At 39.9% G+C, this 23,322-nt stretch overlaps 3 protein-coding genes across 7 annotated transcripts in view; 1 reads left to right on the top strand and 2 right to left on the bottom strand.

Annotated features, from left to right (window-relative positions):
• The window catches only part of LOC131348988 (NACHT, LRR and PYD domains-containing protein 3-like), a 412,464-nt gene that overhangs the window by 181,712 nt on the left and 207,430 nt on the right, over nt 1–23,322 (top strand). The gene's annotated exons all lie outside the window — the stretch shown is intronic.
• Nucleotides 11,747–14,782, bottom strand: LOC131349004 (NLR family CARD domain-containing protein 3-like). The gene is made up of 2 exons (XM_058384304.1): nt 14,323–14,782; nt 11,747–13,653 (listed from the first exon to the last, which is right to left on the bottom strand). Exon 2 carries the CDS (start codon nt 13,512–13,514, stop codon nt 12,549–12,551), a length of 966 nt encoding a protein of 321 aa, XP_058240287.1. The 5' UTR covers nt 13,515–13,653; nt 14,323–14,782; the 3' UTR covers nt 11,747–12,548.
• LOC131348989 (NACHT, LRR and PYD domains-containing protein 3-like) overlaps nt 21,764–23,322 on the bottom strand; it is a 72,566-nt gene continuing 71,007 nt past the window's right edge. For 2 of the 4 annotated variants that reach the window (XM_058384253.1, XM_058384252.1), the window contains 2 exons: nt 22,873–23,049; nt 21,764–22,694 (listed from right to left, as the gene is read on the bottom strand). In XM_058384253.1, coding sequence (XP_058240236.1) covers nt 22,658–22,694; nt 22,873–23,049 — 214 coding nt within the window. In that variant the 3' untranslated portion in view covers nt 21,764–22,657. The remainder of the gene's footprint in view (nt 22,695–22,872; nt 23,050–23,322) is intronic. The other 2 variants (XM_058384251.1, XM_058384250.1) reach the window with 1 other exon arrangement.

Genomic DNA, 23,322 nt, shown 5'->3' on the forward strand with positions numbered 1-23,322 from the left:
TAGCTTTAAAAGTAGCTTAAGTAATAATGTACTCAATGCTCTAAGCTCTGACTTAGCAATATTCTGCCTAAGAGTAGTGTGTATCTATCAAGAATTATTTAGCCATTGATTAAGTAGTTAACTTTGATTAATAATAGCTATAATAATCAGATATAGCCTCATAGTCTTTAAAATAATCATGCAGAATTATTAATGGCAGCATGCTAGTGTAATAACCACACTGGGACTGAAGAAACAGAAAAGAGGAGAGATTTATTGGAACATTAGGAGTTACAACTCAGTCAGCCAGCCTATCCAATGGGATCAGTGGGACCGGGGGGTCAGTTGTAGAAGACGGAATCTCGGGATCCTGAGGAGAAGTTGGAGAGTAATCAGTGGGAGAAGTTGGGGGCGAATAGTCAGGAGAAGACTGAGGAATATCATGAACACTGTAAGGCATAGGCACAAATTCAGGAGAATAGTTGGGGAATGTCAGGGGAATTAGGAGATGAAGAAGAGTCAGAGGAAGAATCATTAGAGGACGGTATCTCTCACGATATGGTGAGCGAGGTAAGGAGACTCAGGAATAGAGGATTCAGATAGGTGCTCCAGGAAACCAGTAAGTTCAATGGCCAGACAGGATAGCTGACACTGGCGATAGCGTCGCAGAGCACCCCTGGGACTTCTCCGGAAGATAGCGCGGCGGGCTGACTGAGCTAGGAAAAATAATGGGAAATGGGAAGAGATGAGTGAAGATGAGTGAAGTGCATATTGCGTGACTATGTAGTCAGCAAAAGAGAGCATGTACTAAGGCAAAAGGAACGCAGTGTGGGAAGTAGGCCAGGTCACTGTGACATGACAGTGATAGGTGGGTAGAGAGAGAAGACAATAGCATTGGAATACTAGCAACCAGCAGTGATGAAAAGAGAAAAGGATATGAGGCAGCTTAATGGCACAGCTTATTTTAAAAATAGTAAATAAAACTTAGATCAAGTAAGTAGAGGGAAAAGTCATCATGACATAGAGGAAGAGAGCAAGGTACTTACACATTGTTGTGGAGGGCAATGCGCGAGGTCAGGATGAGCCGAGGAAGCACCTTTGAGAGGTGACGGTCAAGTGAAGGCAATAAGGAAGTGGCACCTATAAGTAAGTGCCAATTTTTTCTAAAAATTGTTGACTTAGCCTAAAAATAAGGGGAACTGGAGAGGAGGAAAATTGACGTCATCAAGGGGAGGATGGTATCAATTTAGGGGCGGTATCGGGACAAATGCGAAGATAACGGGAACTGGGAAACGTATGTAAACTAAGGAAGGAGGGACTAAAATAGCCATACACTGAATATAATGGGAAATTGCTGGAAATATTTAAATTAGAGAAAAGGAGGCGCCCCGGGGCGCCTGGGGTATAAGTAGAGGGGACTTTTTCGGGGTTAGGGAGACCAGCTGCTCTCTTCAGTTATGCATGTTGTTGACTGCATGGCTGAATAAAGAAACCTGCTTCTTCTCATCTGTTGACTGAGATCTCTTTTATTTCGGCTAAGTTTTATAGCTTGTGGAGGTCATTGGGGAAGCTAAGAGAAATAGATACAAACAATAATTCCACCCTGTGATATGTCCACTCGGAGGGGGCTCTGAGTTCCGACAAGAGCAACTCCTTCAAAATTCCTTCACAATTCCACAGTAAAATTAATTGATCTTGATTGGGACTATAGAATATGCCATTATGAAGTGATCTGAGTTGGATTGATCAACTAACAATCTGAAATGTCTATTTTAAAAAGGATTTTAAAAATTCCAGTAAAATGAATTTAGCTTAGTACATTTTAGTCTCTTTAAACCTTTATGTTCCCCATTTTAAAATGTAAATTATAGGGATGCCACAATACTCAATATAATATTGAAGCATTCGGTTTGACCTCCATGGTTCAATACTCGTATGTGAACCGCGTATTTTTCGGTTATTCGTTGAAATAATTTCCATGTGGTTTATTACGTTCTGAACTGCCTGTTTGTGTTTGCCTGTACTGTATGTCTAGGCGCTGAGACAGACACGCCTCCCTGCAAGTAAATATCCAATCAGTGAGCGCTAAAGTTAGGGGGTGTTAGCTGGTGTCAGATTTCACTCTAACCATGGAGAGCGGTGAAGCGAGACAAATACGAGGAAGCAGCTCCATCTCTCAGATCTGTGGTGTGGGAACATTTTGGATTTGTTGTGGACTATGATGCCGATGAAACAAAAATGCTAAACAAAAACATGACTGTGTTTAAGCACTGTTACACACGAGTTACCTACTGACATGGAAATACTTCCAATATGACCACACATCTGCAGCTCCATCACCCAGAGATATCACTGTGTGTAAGCAGGATGGCAGAGCAGGTAACACAGGAACCCAAAAAACAACAGTCCCCTAGCTGATTCCTTCCAGCATTCATACACAACTATTTCCGAGAGACACAAAAAAAACCCAAATTCATTAGGGGTGTTCATTGCTAAAGATTAGCAGCCGTTTTCGGTGATTTGTTGTCGAGCACTGTATAAAAGTGCTCTTCCCTTTTTTTAAGCACCGAGGTAATTCACAACCTCCAAGAAAAGAAGAGCAAAAAAATTAGAAAAGGAATTGGCTAAAGCACAAAGTCTTGCTCTAGCAACAGATAGTTGGACCTCGCGGGTAACAGAGAGTTATCTCACCGTGACTGGTCATTACATAGTGGATTGGGAAATAAAGAGCACTGTACTCCAAACACGTCCCCTGTACGAAAGTCATACAAGTGCTAATTTATATCTCACTATTTTCAGTACACTATGAAAGTTGATTTTTGCGTTTATGTAAAACAAAGAAAATTGCAACTAAAACCATTTTTTTCTTAAAATATTTACTGTCCCTGACACCTAAACAAAGAATAATGAAAAAACTTTAATTTGCCAAGCCATCAGAACCGAACTGAACTGAAAACCATCGTTAAAAACTGAGGTACGAATTAAACCATGGGTTAACTGGGTTAGGGTTAGGACTATCTAAAACCATATCCCTACTATATATATATATACGTTCAGCTACTTTAACCTTGCTTTCAGAAAGAAGGCTGATTTAACTGCAGTGATTATTGCTTCTCCTCAAGGACTTCTCCACTAAAGGAAGACCTTTTTTCAGCCGTATATTGTGGATTACCGCTTGGGATGATTCTCTGGGAAGCTTTCTGAATTAGTCTGAGTAATGGATCCAACGGATCCATCTCGGATTTGCTTTTGTAGAATTACTGATTTCATATCTGATAAACTTTATTTCTCCAGATATTGTCTATGACCTTGTTGTATTAAATAATGAGTCAGCTTAATATTTTGGTTTGAATTGTGGTGGACTGAACGCTCTTCACAATCCAATCAGTACTTTAAATCTACTGAATCAGAAAAAGATATTGTGCTGTTACAGGAGACACATCTGTTGTGTTCTGACATTTGTCATCTGGCCAATAAGCCAGACTTTTGTCTGAAGTTTATCAGATCACATTTTTATGATTTGACACAAAAACCAAAGGTGTATCTGTTGTAGCTTCACAATCTTAAATAAAAGTTATAAAATTATGGCTGTGTGTGTGTTTGAGATCAGTGTTCTGATATTTCATCATTTCTCTTCCAGTCTGTGGAAGTGTAATCTGACAGAGGAAAGCTGTAGAGCTCTGTCCTCAGTTCTCAGCTCAAACTCCTCCAGTCTGAGAGAACTGAAGCTGAGTGACAATAAACTGCAGGATTCAGGAGTGAAGCTGCTCTCTGCTGGACTGAAGAATCCACACTGCACACTGGAGAAACTGAGGTACACAAACACACACACACACACATACACACACACACACACACACACGCACACACACGCACACATACACATACATACACACATACACACACACACACATACACACACACACACACACACACACATCAGAGTTTTAATAAACACAGCAACCTCCAGTTCTCATCTGTTGTAAGTGTAATTGTAGAGATCTGATATATTGTCATTGTTGTGTGTGAGATGGAGAGTAAATGTAGTGTATATAAAGATTTTGTGTAGTTCATGTTTTCAATGCTAAAACTGAGTGTGTTAAGTGTGAGAAGGTTTTCTTTCTTGCAGGATGAGGAACTGCAGTATTACACATGAAGGTTGTGCTGCTCTGGATTCAGCTCTGAGGTCAAACTCCTCATCACACCTGAGAGAACTGAATATGGACGGTAATAATCCAGGAGAATCAGGAGTGAAGCTGCCCTCTGATCTACTGAAGGATCCACACTGTAAACTGGAGACACTACAGTGAGTTACTGACTTCCTGTCTCTTTACTCTACTGTATTGTAAGACATTGAGTAATAATCAGTGTGTTCTGTAAAATGTCACATCTAGTGTGTGCATTACGCTTCTGTTGTTCATAAGGAATGTGATGAGTGACTCTGTTTAACGTTGTCTGTAATTCTGTCCTCTTCTGTCTTTCAGAATTAAATGTTATAAACTCACCAGGTCTGGTGTATGACCGGAGTCTGACCTCAAACCTCTTGTCCAGGATAAAGCAGTAGTGGTGAAGCGTTAGAACCCGTCCCACATTTCCAGCAGTTTGGGAGCTGAATCATTCATATTCAGATGTAGAAGTTCCAGAACAATAACCGTGACTGACCACATCCTTTTATCCACTCAGCTACAAGTTACTTCAGGCTTTAATCACATATTTTACAATCCAAAGTCCAATCCTTCAGCATCTACACACAACACAGAGATATCATCACACCGTCACACTGATTACACAAACACACATCCAGCTGTTGGAGATGTTTATAGTCAATTTTTACCTCCTTATTTTTATATCACATTTGTTTCTGCACAGATGATTGAGTTACAGTTGGAATATTTATCTTTTTTTTTTCAATACTTACTTATTTACTTATCTCAGTTCTTTGTTTGCTAATCTGTGTTTAATTGTAACCATGGTAACAGGTCTGCTGATTGATTTGTTGTTGTAGTGACCCAGTTTTGTATATATGTTGTATACATGTCATTTCCACTGTGTGTAATTACAGAATAAACAGTGAGTGTGAGTGAAACACAACAATTCAGGTGTTTGAGGTGTGTTTGATCACAAACCTTTCTGAAGCAGTAACTGTTCTCTCTCAGTAACATGATCACTTCCTGTCTCTCAGGTGCTGCAGTATTGGGTGTGGAGCTGAACACAGGAAGTTACTGCATGGAAAACATTCAACAATTCAATTTAATGAACAATTCAATCTCAACAACTTAATTTAAGTCCTACATGATGGAGCAGACTGGAGCCCAGTGTTAGACCCAAATCATGTTCATTCACATGTTAAAGAAAACTGCTGCATCTTTGTGGAAGTCCGTGTCATTCACAAGGAAGCAGTTTACTGGAACGGATCAGAATCTGAATCACTTCACTGCCTGTGAGTTGGGACACAGGTTTAGGATCAGACTCAGGAGAACACTTTGTATTCAAGTGGAACCTTAAATTAATATAAGTTCTCAATATAGACCTGCACATGTAAACAAGATCAATTTTGTGTGTGTGTGTGTGTGTGTGTGTGTCCAGCTCAGTTCAGTTCTCTGTTGAGATACCTGATTGCCTTAGGGAAGAAGCTGTTTAACCATCTGGTTGTGTGGGTCCGAATGCTTCAGTAACTCTTTCCGGATGGTAGAAAGGTGAAGAGTGTGTGTGTGTGTTGGGGATGGGGGGGTCGTCCACAATGCTGTTTGCTTTGAGGATGCCACGTGTGGAGTAAATGTGGTCTCCCAGTCAGGAAATCCAGGATCCAGTTGCAGTAGTAGAGAGAAGTAGTAGAGAGAAATTGTACCATGGTCAAATAAGTCCTTAAAAAAGTCCTTGTTCATCTTAAGTAGAAGCTGGTTCTCAAAGTTATGCCAATTAATTGAAACTGAAACTCCCGCAGCTCATCACTGCATGAAAAGTGTGATTTTCATTAACGACTGTTCACGGGAATGTGCAGGCACAGATAATTGTCGGGAACTGCCAAAAATTGACATGGAATAGGCTTGGCAATTGACCCCCCCATGTTCCTATCACCTTGGCCTGGGTTTAGCTTTTATATGTAAATGACTACAGTGAGCTATACAAATGCAAACCAGGATAGTGTGGGGAGGGGGGACTCACTGATTGAGAGTCGGCTCATTACCCAAATGTAAAGAAAATTTAGTGTAAAAGATCAGCCTTATTTTAATTATAGACTTTTAAATTGGTGGTTGAATTTTGAATTGAGATTTGTCTTACACCGTGTCCCAACTACACATGACGTGATGACGCAACACGCGATAAAATGTATCTTTTACATGTTAATCAGTTTTTGTCCTGACCAGCCTAACCAGTTTTAGAAACTATTCTATTTCTGTGACGTCGTGGCTGACAGCTCCGCCTATACAGAGATCTCATTCAATGAAAGTTCTGCACATTATTAATATTAATCATCAAACATGGATGAGGAGAGACTGATTATAGGTGTTTAATAGCAGAAATCTGTAATAAATCCCTCAAGTTTTATAAGGAAAGCCATAAGAAGTGGAGGTGTGTATCTCTCTATGCGTGTGTGCTCTTGTTTGTAAATATGTGTGTGCGGACTGTGATCTCTTCAGCTGCAGTACAAGAAAGCACACAAACAGAGAAAAACTGTTATGGTTGGCTGTGTTTCTGATTGATAGCTGGACTCATATCATGTCATATCTAGCTACGATACGGTCTTAGGTAGGCAAGACTAATTACCTTTTGTACCACTAAAAACACAAAACATTAATAATAATAGACAAATAAGTGTGTGTGTGTGTTATATATAAAGCATTGAAAACATGGATTTTCTTCATTTTGGTATGGTTAAATAATATATATATATATATATATATATATATATATATATATATATATATATATATATATATATATATATATACTGTATGTTTACAGCATTTAACCAGTAAAACACTTATATTTATTATAATATATAATAATAATTATAATGTCATCAATTATAATATTTCACAATAATAAATTAAACAGTACAAATGCTCACTGTAGAGTTCATAATGAAATAACTAATGTTACTGTAATCATCATAAATATAAAAACGTATGTTGCTGCTGACAAAGATCTAGGCTACAAGCATTGTAAAGATACAGATGACTAATGCCAAATAATACAAGTTTATTATAAAGTGTTAATGATAAAATAAAGTAGTAGAAGTGATTGTTCAGTTGAATTGGCCTGTATGATCTCACAAAGAGGTTATATTTAAATAATAAGCTGCTTTTAATAAATAAGAATAATAAAAAAAATACAAAATAATACTAAATAGTACTACCACAAGATGGAGAGCAAAATGGGACAGAATGAAATCTCATTATTGAACAGATCTCAAAAAAGAGACTGAACTTTGTAAAATGTTCAGCTGATTTCATTTGTTTGCAGGAACGGGTTTCCAGTGGGAAACATATTCGATTAAAACTCGATTTCAAACAAAGAATGACCAACAGAGTGAATTAATAAAATTTCAACAACTTTGAACAAATGACTAACCTTTTAAAGTGGAAACTGCAGCATCATCGAGCTCCTCCATGGTGAGAATCTGGCAGGAGGAAATGCCTTTTCATAACTAGCACGTTAGCGCACTGCTCGCACATGCGCAGTACAAAACGTCATCCCGTCACTGAATCAATGCACTGATGAGAAGTTGGGATAATTATATCCAATACCCAAAAGCATGCAATTACTGTACTGCAAATCAGTGAATCTGAGTTCAATGTGGGTTTATTATCAGTAATGTAATGAAGGTAATCATTAAAAAACTGACTGCTGCTGAGTTTGCAGATTGGGTCGATGTGGTCCAAGCTCCTTGATTCTTTTCTTTTCTTCATCCGAACTCCTTGTGAAAGTTTATTTTTGTAAAGATAGAACCGAATTTTCTTTCATCTCGAGATATTTCGCTTGCTTCCATATTAATCAGTACCTGTCCGTTAACTGACCATCTGCTGCACGGTAATGAGACTCGTTGAGAATGGTCCAATCACATGAGGCCAAAATATATAAAAAGAATATTGATTCGCTAACAACAAAAGTGGGGGGGCGGAGCGCAGCGTGCTGCGGCCTGAGGAAAATTTGAAACAAGCCAATCATATCTGAGCCTCAAGTCACATGCTTTTCAAATCTTTACGTACACACACACACACATATACTGTACACACACACACACACACCACACACACACATATACTGTACACACACACACATATACTGTACACACACACACACAAATCAGCGAAATAAAGTTTAGATTTTTTTTTTATTTCAAATAAATGATAATATGACTAACAGAGGAATAGTTCGACTAAATGGTTTTATTTAGCTTTCTTCTCTGGCTATCTTTAAGTCCCCTATTGACCGGCCGCCAATGAAAATGAATGATTTTTTGCCCAAGTCATTTAGTTCATTTCAGCATAATATAATAAAAATTGTACGTGTTAATATAAATCCGTACGGGAAATTTTAAGACTCATGTAAAGTGCTGTGAGTTTTGACCGTCATTGGAGACACAGTTCTGTATGTGTTACTTCGATGTGATTGTGCTGTGTACATTATGACAATGGTACATTTGAACACTGTTGTAAATTTGTCTTTTGAGAATGAGAAATTTAATAAATCAGAATGGAACACCTTTTCATGAAGTGTTTATGTTCACAGAAATTTGTCTTACTTGAACAGACAAAAATTAAATACTTAAATCTTTGTCCTTACTAAAGATTCTTGAAATTGGAATTTTTAGGTGTGGTCTTATTCTTAAATCTAGCACAGCAATCTAACTCAATATGAACAACAGGTTGCACTTCATAGCTGTCACATGTTTCTAGTAAAATGGAGATTAAAATGAGTTAAAATTTACTTAAGACCGATCAAGTCAAAATTTATTGAACTAAGATTTATAATCTAATGTGCAATATGTTTTATAAGACTTTTTATCTTTCATATCAAAAAACAAGATATTCATATCAAAAAAACTAGATATTATCTAGAAATAAGACTTTTTTTATTTTCTTAGATTTTAGTTTTTGCAGTGTGGGCTTTCCTCAGCCTCCTCAGGAAGTAGAGGCGCTGCTGGGCTTTCTTGGTGATGGAGCTGGTGTTGAGTGACCAGGTGAAGTTCTCTGCCAGATGAACACCAAGGAATTTGGTGCTCTTGACGATCTTCACAGAGGATCCGTCGATGACCAGTGGAGAATGGTCACTCTGTACTGTCCTGAAGTCAACAACCATCTCTTTAGTCTTTTCAATGTTCAGAGACAGGTTGTTGGCTCTACACTAGGCTGTTAGCCGCTGCACCTCCTCTCTGTATGCTGACTCGTTATTCTTGCTGATGAGACCCACCATGGTCGTGTCATCGGCGAACTTGACTTCAGGGGTTTCCACACACCACACTCTCTCTAGAGCTTACACACAATGGGAGCAGTGGGTGGATTTAATACTAAATTGTGCCCTGTGTGTGTGTGTTTGTGTGTGTTTGTGTGTGTGTGTGTGTGTGTGTGTGTGTGTGTGTGTTTGTGTGTGTGTGGCACTGGGGTTTCATCCAGAGTGTATTCCTGACTTGTTCACTCTGCGACCCTCATGAGCATGAAGTGCGTGCAGAAGATGAATAAATCTTCTGCACAGCCAGATGTTAAGTGAGAAATGCCAGCTGTTGAGCGGCTTGGAGTCAGGACAAAGTCCAGGTTAGACAGCGAGGATGCAGTAGACCTAATTAATATGATCTTAGACGTGCTGTAATGCTGTAATAGTCTAGATTGTGTGATTGCACTGGATCACTATCCAGTTCTGTAACAGACAACTTGCTTGTGGAATAAGAAAATGTTTTCTTTCCTTTTCTATTCTAATATCTGTTTTGTTTTGCATTGCAGATTCCTCCTCACTGTAAGCCCTAACACTTCTATTAACTTCTAAACAATATCAGTATAGGACTTGGTCTTGGTAAAATGGGATCATGTGTCCTTGGCGTACAATAGTAGCGCGAAGATCCACTAGATTCTCAGGCGGCGAAGAATCCTGTAAGGCTGCACCGGAGGCAAGTGTAGCAGAATCCATAAGCAGATCTTTATTTTAACAAAACCAGCGGGCAAGTTTCAGTTATGGACAGGGAAAAGGGTCAAAAGCAGGAAAACAAACACTGTGCAAACAAAATGCCTCCTACTGAACCACCTCTACGTTAAGCTAGAGAAATGTGAATTTCATCATACCACCCTCCTGTTCCTAGGCTATGTGCTATCACCGGGGAGAGTTTAGATGGATTTATCAAAGGTTCAAGCGATTACCAAACTGTCAGGCTCATTGGGCCCTCTTCTTCACTTGGTTCAACTTTTCAGTGACCTACCACCCAGGTTCCAAGAACGGCAAGGCCGATGCGCTATCCCGCCAAATGGAGGCCAAAAAGTCCTTTGCCCCAGCCAGACCCCATTCTGCCATCCTCTGTTATTCTAGCTCCTATACAGTGGGATTTGATGGAGGAGATCAGGAGGGCTCATACAGAGGAAGCCCTGCCTGCAGCCTGCCCACCAGCCAAGTTGCCCAAGAGTATTACAGTGGGTGCACAAATCGCCCAGTAGTGGCCACCCAGGAATCTGTCGCAGCACATAGCTAACACAACACCGTTTCTGATGGCCCTCATTATGTGATGACATGGTGGATTATGTCAGGTCTTGTACTGTTTGTGCCCAGTCACACACCAGTCGTCAGCTCCCCGAGGGTCTCCTTGAACCACTGCCCATTCCACATTGTCCCCGGTCACATATCGCGGTGGACTTTCTGACGGATCTCCCTCACTCTAGTGGGTTCACCACGATCCTAGTGGTAATAGACCATTTCTCTAAAGCATGTAAGATGGTTCCCCTCAAGGGATTACCCACTGCCATGGAAACGGCAACCGCACTGTTCCACCAGGTTTTCCGCAACTATGGATTACCAGAGGACATTGTATCTGACCGGGGCTCTCAGTTCACATCCCACGTCTGACGGGCTTTCTGTACACAGTTAGGCATCAATGTGAGTTTGAGCTCAGGATATCATCCACAGTCAAATGGTCAAGCAGAGAGACTAAATCAAGTAACTGGGTGGTTCCTTCACTCCTATTGCAGCCATGAACAACAATGCTGGAGCGAGTTCCTCCCCTGGGCTGAGTATGCCCAGAACTCACTCACCCACTCATCCACAGTGCTCACACTGTTTCAATGTGTCCTGGGCTACCAACCGCCATTATTTCCCTGGTCTGGGGAGCCCTCCTCCATCCCGGCCATTGAGGAGTGGTCGAGACGCAGCCAGGAAGTTTGGGAGAGGGCTCATGTCCATCTGCAATGGGACGTCAGGAGACAGAGAGCTATGGCTAATTGCAGCCGCCCGCACCCCGCCTACAGGGTGTGGCAACTACTCTGGCTACCAACTCGCAACTTAAAGCTCTGGCTCCCATGCCGTAAGCTGAGCCCGAGGTTCATTGGCCCCTTCACCATCATCCGCCAGGTCAACCTGGTTTCATATCACATTCGGCTCCCGCCCACATACCTCATCTCCCCCACCATTCACGTCTCCCATCTCAAGCCCGCCCATGATCCCCATCGAACGCCTCCACTCTTGGTGATTCCCCACCCCTGCTGGACATAGATGGGGCTCCAGCCTATAGGGTGCGCGCCCTTCTGAACTCTAGGCATGTCCAAAACTGCCTCCAGTACCTGGTTGACTGGGAGGGCTACGGCCCAGAAGATTGCTCTTGGGTGGACTCTACTGACATCCTTGACCCCTCCTTGATGGTGGACTTCCATTTGGCACACCCAGGCCACCCTGCCCCCACCCTCAGGGTAGACCACGTCATAGAACACTGGGAGGTGTTCCTAGAGGGGGGGGTGCTGTAACATCCCAACATGAACTTGTACATCAAAGAGAACCTTCCCCAGAAAACTAATTATTCATGTGATTCACTTCCTGTTTCCCATGGACATATAAACCGCACTCACACAATGACTGTCACGTAATATCATCCTCCTATGACATACTGAGCATTCATTGCTATTGTTAAGTTTTGTGTATGATTCTTGCCTGGTTCCCGACTTCTGATCTTGCGTCGTCTCTGATAAGTGTTTCTGTGTATGATTGTGCCTGCCTTTTTTGTCTTCTCACTTCGTTTTGCGCTTTCGGTTTTGTTTTCCTCACTTCAGTGTTTTTTTCCGGTTTTGACCCGCATTTGTTTTTGACTTCGATTCTGCCTGATGTTGCTTCTAATAAACCGCAAATGGATACACCATACACCTCTGGCCAATCATTACATATATCCTAATCCATAAAATTTTGTCCATTTGTCCCAGCCCTCAGTGCAGACATGACGTGTTAGTGTAAAAAGTGAAACAATCTTCTGTAAAAGTACCAGAGGTTTGTTTAAAGAGGATTAGAGGAACTATTAACAAGCATTAATCCAAACAGTGCAGTTCAGTGTTACATTAAAATAACAAACCATGCAGTAATACATTTATAAATAAAAATACTCACTCAGCTTTTCTGGAGGCTTTGACCACTGGCAGCAGTCTCAGAAGACATTCATCTGATGGATCATATATACTCAAATTAAACACATCCAGCTCCTGTTCTGAGGTCAGTAACACAAACACCAGAGTTGACCACTGAGCAGGAGAGAGTCTGGATCCACTGAGACAAAAGTATTTTTTTCTGTTCATGTAAGTCAGTACTTCCTGCACTAGAGAATGATCATTCAGTTCATTCAGACAGTGGAACAGATTGATGGATTTCTCTGGAGATGGATTCTCCCTGATCTTCTCCTTGATGTACTCCACTGTTTCCTGTTTGCTGTGAGAACTACTTCCTGTCTGTGGCATTAAGTCTCGTAAGAGAGTCTGATTGGACTCCAGTGAGAGACCCAGAAGGAGGCGGAGGAACAGATCCAGGTGTCCATTCTCACTCTGTAAGGCCTTGTCCACTGCACTCCTGAGGAGATCAGACATGTTTGGATTTCTGAAGAAATTAAAAAGTCCAGTGCTTTGCTCCACAAGCACATTTGTCTCTCTAAATTTAAAGCAGAAAAACACGTATAAAGCAGCCAGAAACTCCTGAACACTCAGATGTACAAAGCTGAACACCTTCCCCAGGTGAAGCCCAAACCCCTCTCTGAAGATCTGGGTACACACTCCTGAGTACACTGACACTTCTCTGACATCAATGTCACACTCTCTCAGGTCTTCCTCATAGAAGATCAGGTTTCCTTTCTCCAGCTGCTGGAAAGCCAGTTTCCCCAGTGCCAGGATACTCTCTCTGGTCTGCTGAGGATCAGGGTCATGTTTCTGATGGTACTTTTCATCCTTGTGTTTAATCTGAAAGATCAGGAAGTGTGTAAACATTTGAGTCAGAGTCTTGGGGATCTCTCCACTCTCTGCTTCACCCAACATTCTCTCTAGAACAGTGGCTGAGATCCAGCAGAAGACTGGGATGTGGCACATGAATCATCCCATGTGCCATACATATCATCAGAAACTGATGGTGAAGTAAGCAGTCCTTCTGGTGAGTCTGGATTTTCACTGAAATGCATGTCTTCCTCAGGCATGCACAGATTTCCTTTTTCTAGGCTGCTAAAGTTCTCTGTAAAAAAGATTATTTATGTTTACAAGCTAATCAACCTAAACACCGAAAGATCACAATACCATTACGGTCACAAAACCATGGTAATATGTATTGTCATGCATTTTAATGTTCATCGTAGGTTACTGTTAACAGCCTTTCACTTAAATCATCTGGTAAACACCCCGCACTTCATCACTGCATTATCATATATATGTGCTGATGGGCCATTCATAACAATAACTAAAGCTATTTGGTCAGCAGCCATTAAGTCTAATGGCCACATTAGCAGATCAAGATAGAAACAGTTTATTACCTAAGCATAACAAGATTCTTCTCTTTTTAACATTATTGTGCTCTTCAGTGCTCTAGTTTTTTATATAATTTTAATGTACATTGTCAAATTTTCAAGATCATAACAGTTATATATTTATATAACATATATCCTAAGTTAAAATAAAGACAAGTTTCAACAAATGGCTAATTTTATATGCTATAAAAACAAGTTAACTATATTCTGAACATACACTGTACCTAACAAAAAGAGCACATAAATGAATAAATGAAGTTCATTTTGGGTAAGCTGTGACTATATATCTGAATATTCTGTGCGAATTAAGTCAAACATTTATAAATCATTTTGCTTGCTGACATAGACTTTTATTTTATAAAATAAATTCAATAACTTACCTAAGGGGACATCCCATGCAATTTCCACTTCTGATGGATCAATCTTCTAACTCAATATTTTTTTTCCACTCTTGACTTGTCTTGGGTTGTAGCATCTTTGATCCAAACTCCATTATGAAAAAACATTTTTTTGTGATGATAAAAATTGGCATGTGAAACAATATTGTTACAGTTATCACAAAACTGCCGGGCTCTCTTTCTTCTCAAAAGATACACAGACAACCTCAAATGCCCTTCCATGATGACAGGCAACAAGTCCAGTATTATATTTTCCGCCAGAATAAATACAAACAATTCATTGACAGGGGTGGGTGGGGTGTCGTGGAAAGCATCGAATGGGGAAGGTTGTTTTTGTAAAGTGTCCAATCAAAACAGTTCCACGCATTATGTCGGAGACGTAAAGTGGGTGCAACCAATGACATTACTGTGTCCTTTCACTCGCTTGAAAAAACAACTTAAATTCAAGATTCAAGATTCAAGAAGTCAAGATGTCATTTCAACCACATATACAGTAGCTGACGCAGTACATAGTGAAATGAACAATGTTTCTCCAGGACCTGCTGCTACATAAACATACAACAACATAGAGTTCAAACACAAAAAACAACAACACAGAGCTAGGACAGAAGTTTGTCTTAGCCACGTAAAGTGCACAGTGTGTAGCTAGGTGCAAACAGAGCATAGATAAGCCAGTGCAAAGAAAAAATAAATAAATAAAGTAATAAATACAAGAAAGACAACACAAAAACACAGGACACTTAGTGCCGAAAAAGAAAAGAATGTGTAATGGAATGTAAGTGAAATAAAATAAGATAAAATGAAATGATGTAAAAAAATATTGTGCAAAAATACAACAGCAGCAGTTGAGGTAGTGCAAATAGAAATAAACATAAATATAACTATAGCAGCAGATGACAGGTTGAGGTAGTGCAATAAGTAATGAACAGTACAAATTATGTATGTGTTTGTCCACACAGTCAAGAGAGAGAGAGTGTGTGTGTGTGTGTATCTGTGTGTGAGAGAGACAGAGAGTTGTATTCAGTCCTGAGTGTGTGTGTGAGAGAGAGTGTTGAACAGTTCAGTCCTTGGTGTTGAGGAGCCTGATGGCTTGAGGAAAGAAACTGTTACACAGTCTGGTTGTGAGGGCCCGAATGCTCCAGTACCTCTTTCCAGATGGCAGGAGGGTGAAGAGTGTGTGTGAGGGGTGTGTGGGGTCATCCACAATGCTGTTAGCTTTGCGGATGCAGCGTGTAGTGTAAATGTCCTTGATAGAGGGAAGAGAGACTCCGATGATCTTCTCAGCTGTCCTCACTATCGATCCAAGACGGTGAAGTTCCCAAACCAGGCAGTGATGCAGCTGCTCAGAATGCTCTCAATGGTCCCTCTGTAGAACACAGTCAGGATGGGGGAAGGAAGATGGGCTTTCCTCAGCCTCCTCAGGAAGTAGAAACACTGCTGGGCTTTCTTGGTGATGGAGCTGGTGTTGAGTGACCAGGTGAAGTTCTCCGCAAGATGAACACCAAGGAATTTGGTGCTCTTGACAATCTCCACTGAGGATTCGTCGATGAACATCGGAGAGTGGTCACTCTGTGCTCTCTTGAAGTCAACAACCATCTCTTTAGTCTTGTCGACGTTCAGGGAGAGGTTGTTGGCTCTACAGCAGGCTGTTAGATGTTGCACCTCCTCTCTGTATGCTGACTCGTTGTTTTTACTGATGAGACCCACCATGTTCATGTCATTGGTGAACTTGATGATGTGGTTGGATCTGTGCATTGCTGCACAGTCATGAGTCAGGAGAGTGAACAGCAATGGACTGAGCACACAGCCCTGAGGAGCTCCAGTGCTCAGTGTTGTGGTGCTGGAGATACTGTTCCCGATCCGGACTGACTGAGGTCTCCCAGTCAGGAAATCCGGGATCCAGTTTCAGAGAGAGGTGTTCCTGCCCAGCAGGCTCAGCTTTTCAATCAGCTGCTGAGGGATGATTGTGTTGAATGCTGAACTGAAATCTATGAACAGCATTCGAACATAAGTGTCCTTACAGTCCAGGTGTGTGAGGGCCAGATGGAGGGTTGTGGTGATGGCGTTGTCCGTGGAGTGATTAGGATGATAAGCAAACTGCAAGGGGTCCAGCAAGGGTGGTAGCTGCAACTTGATGTGCCTCATGACGAGCCTCTCGAAGCATTTCATCATGATTGGTGTGAGTGCAACGGGACGATAATCATTGAGGCGGGAAACCGTAGACTTCTTTGGCACAGGGACAATGGTCGTTGTCTTGAGGCACGTTGGGATGATGGAGCTGCTCAGTGAGATGTTGAAGATGTCAGTGAAGACATCTGCTAGCTCCTTGTCAGCTTTGTTTACGGAAGTTAATCTTATGAACTGCGTCTTGGTGGAAGTACGAAATACTATTTGTGATGGCGTGCAAAAGAAACCTAAGCTTTTCTACTCCTGTGACTAAGGGTCAGTAAACAGCATCAAGCCCACTGAGTATGAATGACTTGAAGCAGCTGATCTCTGGTCAGAGCGCTTTGTCTCATCAGCTTGAGGGTTTGATGGAGAAGCAAGCTGCACACACTGCTCTTCTCGAAGAGGCTATCCAGCGTCTTGATGCGCTTCAACTCAAGTTTGACGAGCAAAAACCACAGGAAGAGTCAAGCCATGTGCATAAAAGAGTTAAGAGGGGGAATAACGCATAATGTGGGCATTGCGGTAAGTTAAGCTTTATGTTAGCCGACAATACAGTAGTAAATTATACCTCGCCGAGTTAGCCTAAGTTACACAACTACTTTTTTGTTCCTTGCGTTGTTATAGGTGTCCAGATTATTTAACAGTTTGTCACGTCCGAATTATACGATGTTGTTTGAAAAGTCTTTGTTGTATGTATGTATTAAAGGGTTTTTTATTTCAATGTTACAGGAAGCTGTAAGGTGCCACCATAATTCGGAAAACAACACACATAAATACGATCCAAACTGGGTAAGAATGCTGTTTTTTTACATGCTATGTATGGGGTTTTATATAATCATTTTAGATGCAATTAATGACACTACTCTCTGTTGACACAGAAAAAGTTCACCTCATAATCAGGCAGTGATGAAATATCTGCTGGAGGAATTAAAGATGACTTTTACAGATACAGACCCTGAGTGTATAAAGGGGAATCAAAAATTGTTATTGTAATCATTTTCATGTCCCTTTATTTTTGTCCATCTAATAATTTTAATTGTTTCTGAATGAATAACAGAGAGAGAAAGCAGGAGAGCTTACCACTGTCATTTATTCATTCACTCATCTATTCCTTCCTTCCTTCCTTCCTTCCTTCCTTCCTTCCTTCCTTCCTTCCTTCCTTCCTTCCTTCATCCATTCATCCATTCATCCATTCATCTATCCATTCATCCATCCATTTGTTTATCCATTCATCTATCTATCTATCTATCTATCTATCTATCTATCTATCTATCTATCTATCTATCTATCTATCTATCTATCTATCTATCTATCTATCTATCTATCTATCTATCTATCCATCCATCCATCCATCCATCCATCCATCCATTCATTCAGAACAGGCAGAAATTTAACATCAAGGTTAAACCTAATGAACGAGTGAATTACTGAGTGAAAAAATTGAATAAATAAATATTAAGTGAAACATGAATGAATACATAAATTAACATAGAAGTAAATTAATTAAAAATTGTGCATTGAAAAGTGAGTAATGAATGTGAATGAATGAACAAATGAATGAATGAACAAATGAAATATCTGAACAATTAAATGAATGAATGAAATAATGAATGAATTACAGAGTTTTGTGGATAAAATGAGTACAATACATCAAAGCAAAAGAAACCAAATGAATGAATGAAGCACTCCATCTTATGAATGAAGAAATGAGTTAATACAAATGAATGAGTGAATGACTTACATGTTGTAACTAAAATAAGTAAATGAGCTCAAAGCAAAAATAAACAACCAAATGAATAAAGCAAGCCATATTATGAATGAATGAGTGAATAAACACACAAAGATAATGAACTATTGAAATGACTGAACACCTGAATGATTGAATAACCAACTGAGTGAATGAATGAAAGACAGAAAGAAATACTGAATGAATGAATGAATGAATGAATTACAGCATGTTGTGAATAAAATGAGTAAATTAGATATGAGCAAAAGAAAGCAAGTGAATGAATGAAGCAAGCCATTTAATGAATGAAGAAATGACTTAATTCAAAGGAATGAATGAATGAGTGAAAGAATGAATGAACACAAAAATGAATAAACAAATGAACAAACTGAATGAATTAAAATCAACTGAATGAATGAACAAACAAATGGCTGAATGAATCAGTATTCAAAACCAAAAAGCCGCGCACACACACACACACACACACACACACACACACACACACACACACACACACACACAGAAACTGGGACATATGCAGCTGTCACTACTGGCAAAAGAAACTTGTGCAGGTTTTTATGTGGATCTGAAACCTGATCTGATCTGAAATGAAGTTTCCATGACTTTCACCCCGGATGCAGTCCATCAGCCGAGACACGTTTGCTGTGGAAAATCTGTACAGAATTTTTCCTCCGGACTTTCTTCCTTACAGTGGGATGAATAATATTTTTAGCGCGTGCAGGATGGAAGCTCTTGGAATGGTTATACGACCTCTACAGCAGCATCTAGGAGGTATTTCCAGATCTCAGGACCTGAACTGCCATGTTCTAAAGTGTCCAGAAACACGACAGACCCTCATATCCTGCCTCTGCAGCTTTGAAGAAACACATCATCCTAAATAATTGATGTAAATGAAATCTAAAACTTCTCTATTATCCATAAAACGCAGGTCCAGACCTTACACATGTTACACACATTTACCAAAACCACACACTAAAGCCAGCTAAGAACCAGGTTAGGAGCAGGCAGGGTTAGTTCTACAGCATCCCAGTAGTAGCTGATGTCTATTTCAGATTCCACACCCGAATAAAAGTGGGACGGTAAAAGTTTTTGTTTAAAAAAAAAAAAAAAAGTCCGGGGGATATGAGATTTAGGAAACATATTCGAGCTGCAAAGTGGGTCAGAGTTAATTTGATTTCTCTGAATCATCAGAATGTCTTCCAACATCATTTAAACAGGATGAAGGAAAATATGGAATTCTCAAACCTGCTAAATATGTTTAGATTAAATCTATAACTATGGAGGGCTTATGTGTTGATCCTATAACCTGTAAGGAGCATCTTTTGTGCATTTAGTGTGAATCTTCTGAAAAGGTGCACATTTTAAAAGATGATTAAAAGCCACATCAGCAATCCATACGGCAGAAGGATATATTTTAAATGCACACAACATTCATAAACCTATGGAAAAGATGCAAGTTTTCGGGTGATTCAGAGATTAAAAGATCAGGGACAAGCTTCAGGTCACAGTTTAGGCTATACAAGACTATACAAGTGTGCACGAGCATCGCACGTGGCCCGTAATTCTGAATAAGGAAAAAACTGTCTCTCTAAAAAGTGACGTAGGAAAAAGAGAGAGAGAGAGAGAAAGAGAGAGAGAAAATATGATGAGCTCTACGTTTCAATGTGCCAAGCTCCTTCACGTGTGCACATGGCATAAATAATATTAAATAAATAAAAACAGACAAGACAAAACAAACCACGCGCCTGAGAGAAAGAAAGAAAGAAAGAAAGAAAGAAAGAAAGAAAATGTCACTGTGGTAAAGTTAGCTTGATATTCAGACAGATATTCTTTTATTTTTATTTTTATTAAAAAAAACACAATTTCTTCAATAGCTTCTAGGTCATGTGACCCTATGACCCAAAACTAGTACTAAAATAATCTACTTGGACACCTCCACAGGTTACACCTCTTTGTATCCCAAAAAAAATCTCTTCTTTTATTTTTCTTTTAATTTTTATTAAAAAAAAACACTATTTCTTCAATAGCTTCTAGGTCATGTGACCCTGTGACCCCAAACTAGTATCAAAATAATCTAATTGGACACCTCCACAAGGTACACCTCTTTGTATCCCAAAAAATGTTTTCATTGATTTTTATTCATTTGTTTATTTTCTTCATTTGTTTAACTCTCTTCTTTAAATATACAAGTCATTTTTTATAATGATTACACACCATTTTTTTATTGTTATTACACAGTAGTCCTCTTAAACACACAAGCAGCATTTCCATATTTTTTTTCTGGCTGTTTGAAGTGTCCATTCACAGCTCCAGTAGCTGAACTGAAATGTCCTGCCCCACCGCTGGGCATTCGAACACTTCCTTTTTTAAATTGGCGAAATAGTTCGCTGACGTTTTCACTTGGGAATCGGAATCCCAGACAGCCAACGCCCAATCCAGTGCTTTGCCCGTAAGTAGCAATAGCATAAAAGCACTCCTTGTAAATTCTCTGCAGTAGGCTTCTGGTTGTTGGCTGAAGAAGCTGAAGAAGACAGACGTTAAGTGAGAAATACCAGTGGTTGAGCAGCTCGGAATCAGGACAAAGTCCAAGTTAGACAGCGAGGATGCAGTAGACCTAATTAATATGATCTTAGACGTGCTGTAATGCTGTAATAGTCTAGATTGTGTGATTGCACTGGATCACTATCGAGTTCTGTAACAGACAACTTGCTTGTGGAATAAGAAAATGTTTTCTTTCCTTTTCTATTCTAATATCTGTTTTGTTTTGCTTTGCAGATTCCTCCTCACTGTAAGCCCTAACACGTCTATTAACTTCTAAACAATATCAGTATAGGACTTAAAACTTGGCATTTAGTTAACACAAGAAACTTTTGTGTTCTATTAACGAGTAAAGAGGTTTTAATTTTATTGGAATATAATTATTTGAGTAAACATTACTCGTTAAATAATCATTTATGAGTGTCCAGTCATACGTAGCGTCTGACGTCATCATCTTTGTCACGTCTGACATCTTCCTGATCATGATGAGAGTCTTTAGCCTGCTGACAACTCCTCATACACTTTGGATGAAGAGGGTTTATTCTCTGATATAAAGCATGTGTGCACACAGGTGACATCCAAACAACTGGATGCATACCTAACATGTACAGCTGAAGGTATGACTATGCTGACATCTTATCCAGCCTTCTCCAACCTGTCACTTAAGCTGGACACAGCCCTCCCTGCCTCAGAGGCCTGTGAGAGACTATTTAGTGAAGCTGGATTGATCTTCAGCCCAAGAAGGGGAGCAATTAATTGGCATAACTTTGAGAACCAGCTTCTACTTAAGATGAACAAGGACTTTTTTAAGTTTGACTTATTTGACCATGGTACAATTTCTCAGGCAGTCAGGTATCTCAATAGAGAACTGAACTGAGCTGGACACACACACACACACACACACACAAAATTGATCTTGTTTACATGTGCAGGTCTATTTAGAGAACTTATATTAATTTAAGGTTCTACTTGAATACAAAGTGTTCTCCTGAGTCTGATCCTAAACCTGTGTCCCAACTCACAGGCAGTGAAGTGATTCAGATTCTGATCCGTTCCAGTAAACTGCTTCCTTGTGAATGACACGGACTTCCACAAAGATGCAGCAGTTTTCTTTAACATGTGAATGAACATGATTTGGGTCTAACACTGGGCTCCAGTCTGCTCCATCATGTAGGACTTAAATTAAGTTGTTGAGATTGAATTGTTCATTAAATTGAATTGTTGAATGTTTTCCATGCAGTAACTTCCTGTGTTCAGCTCCACACCCAATACTGCAGCACCTGAGAGACAGGAAGTGATCATGTTACTGAGACAGAACAGTTACTGCTTCAGAAAGGTTTGTGATCAAACACACCTCAAACACCTGAATTGTTGTGTTTCACTCACACTCACTGTTTATTCTGTAATTACACACAGTGGAAATGACATGTATACAACATATATACAAAACTGGGTCACTACAACAACAAATCAATCAGCAGACCTGTTACCATGGTTACAATTAAACACAGATTAGCAAACAAAAAACAGATATGAAAAGAAGTAATTAAAAAAAATAATAAAATAAACATCTCCAACAGCTGGATGTGTGTTTGTGTAATCAGTGTGATGGTGTGATGATATCTCTGTGTTGTGTGTAGATGCTGAAGGATTGGACTTTGGATTGTAAAATATGTGATTAAAGCCTGAAGTAACTTGTAGCTGAGTGGATAAAAGGATGTGGTCAGTCACGGTTATTGTTCTGGAACTTCTACATCTGAATATGAATGATTCAGCTCCCAAACTGCTGGAAATGTGGGACGGGTTCTAACGCTTCACCACTACTGCTTTATCCTGGACAAGAGGTTTGAGGTCAGACTCCGGTCATACACCAGACCTGGTGAGTTTATAACATTTAATTCTGAAAAACAGAAGAGGACAGAATTACAGACAATGTTAAACAGAGTCACTCATCACATTCCTTATGAACAACAGAAGCGTAATGCACACACTAGATGTGACATTTTACAGAACACACTGAATATTACTCAATGTCTTACAATACAGTAGAGTAAAGAGACAGGAAGTCAGTAACTCACTGTAGTGTCTCCAGTTTACAGTGTGGATCCTTCAGTAGATCAGAGAGCAGCTTCACTCCTGATTCTCCTGGATTATTATCGTCCAGATCCAGTTCTCTCAGGTGTGATGAGGAGTTTGACCTCAGAGCTGAATCCAGAGCAGCACAACCTTCATCTGTAATACTGCAGTTCCTCATCCTGCAAGAAAGAAAACCTTCTCACACTTAACACACTCAGTTTTAGCATTGAAAACATGAACTACACAAAATCTTTATATACACTACATTTACTCTCCATCTCACACACAACAATGACAATATATCAGATCTCTACAATTACACTTACAACAGATGAGAACTGGAGGTTGCTGTGTTTATTAAAACTCTGATGTGTGTGTGTGTGTGTGTGTGTGTACAGTATGTGTGTGTGTGTGTGTGTGTGTACAGTATGTGTGTGTGTGTGTATGTATGT

This window comes from Hemibagrus wyckioides, linkage group LG29 (genome assembly GCF_019097595.1).
Source record: "Hemibagrus wyckioides isolate EC202008001 linkage group LG29, SWU_Hwy_1.0, whole genome shotgun sequence".
Taxonomy (NCBI): Eukaryota; Metazoa; Chordata; class Actinopteri; order Siluriformes; family Bagridae; genus Hemibagrus; species Hemibagrus wyckioides.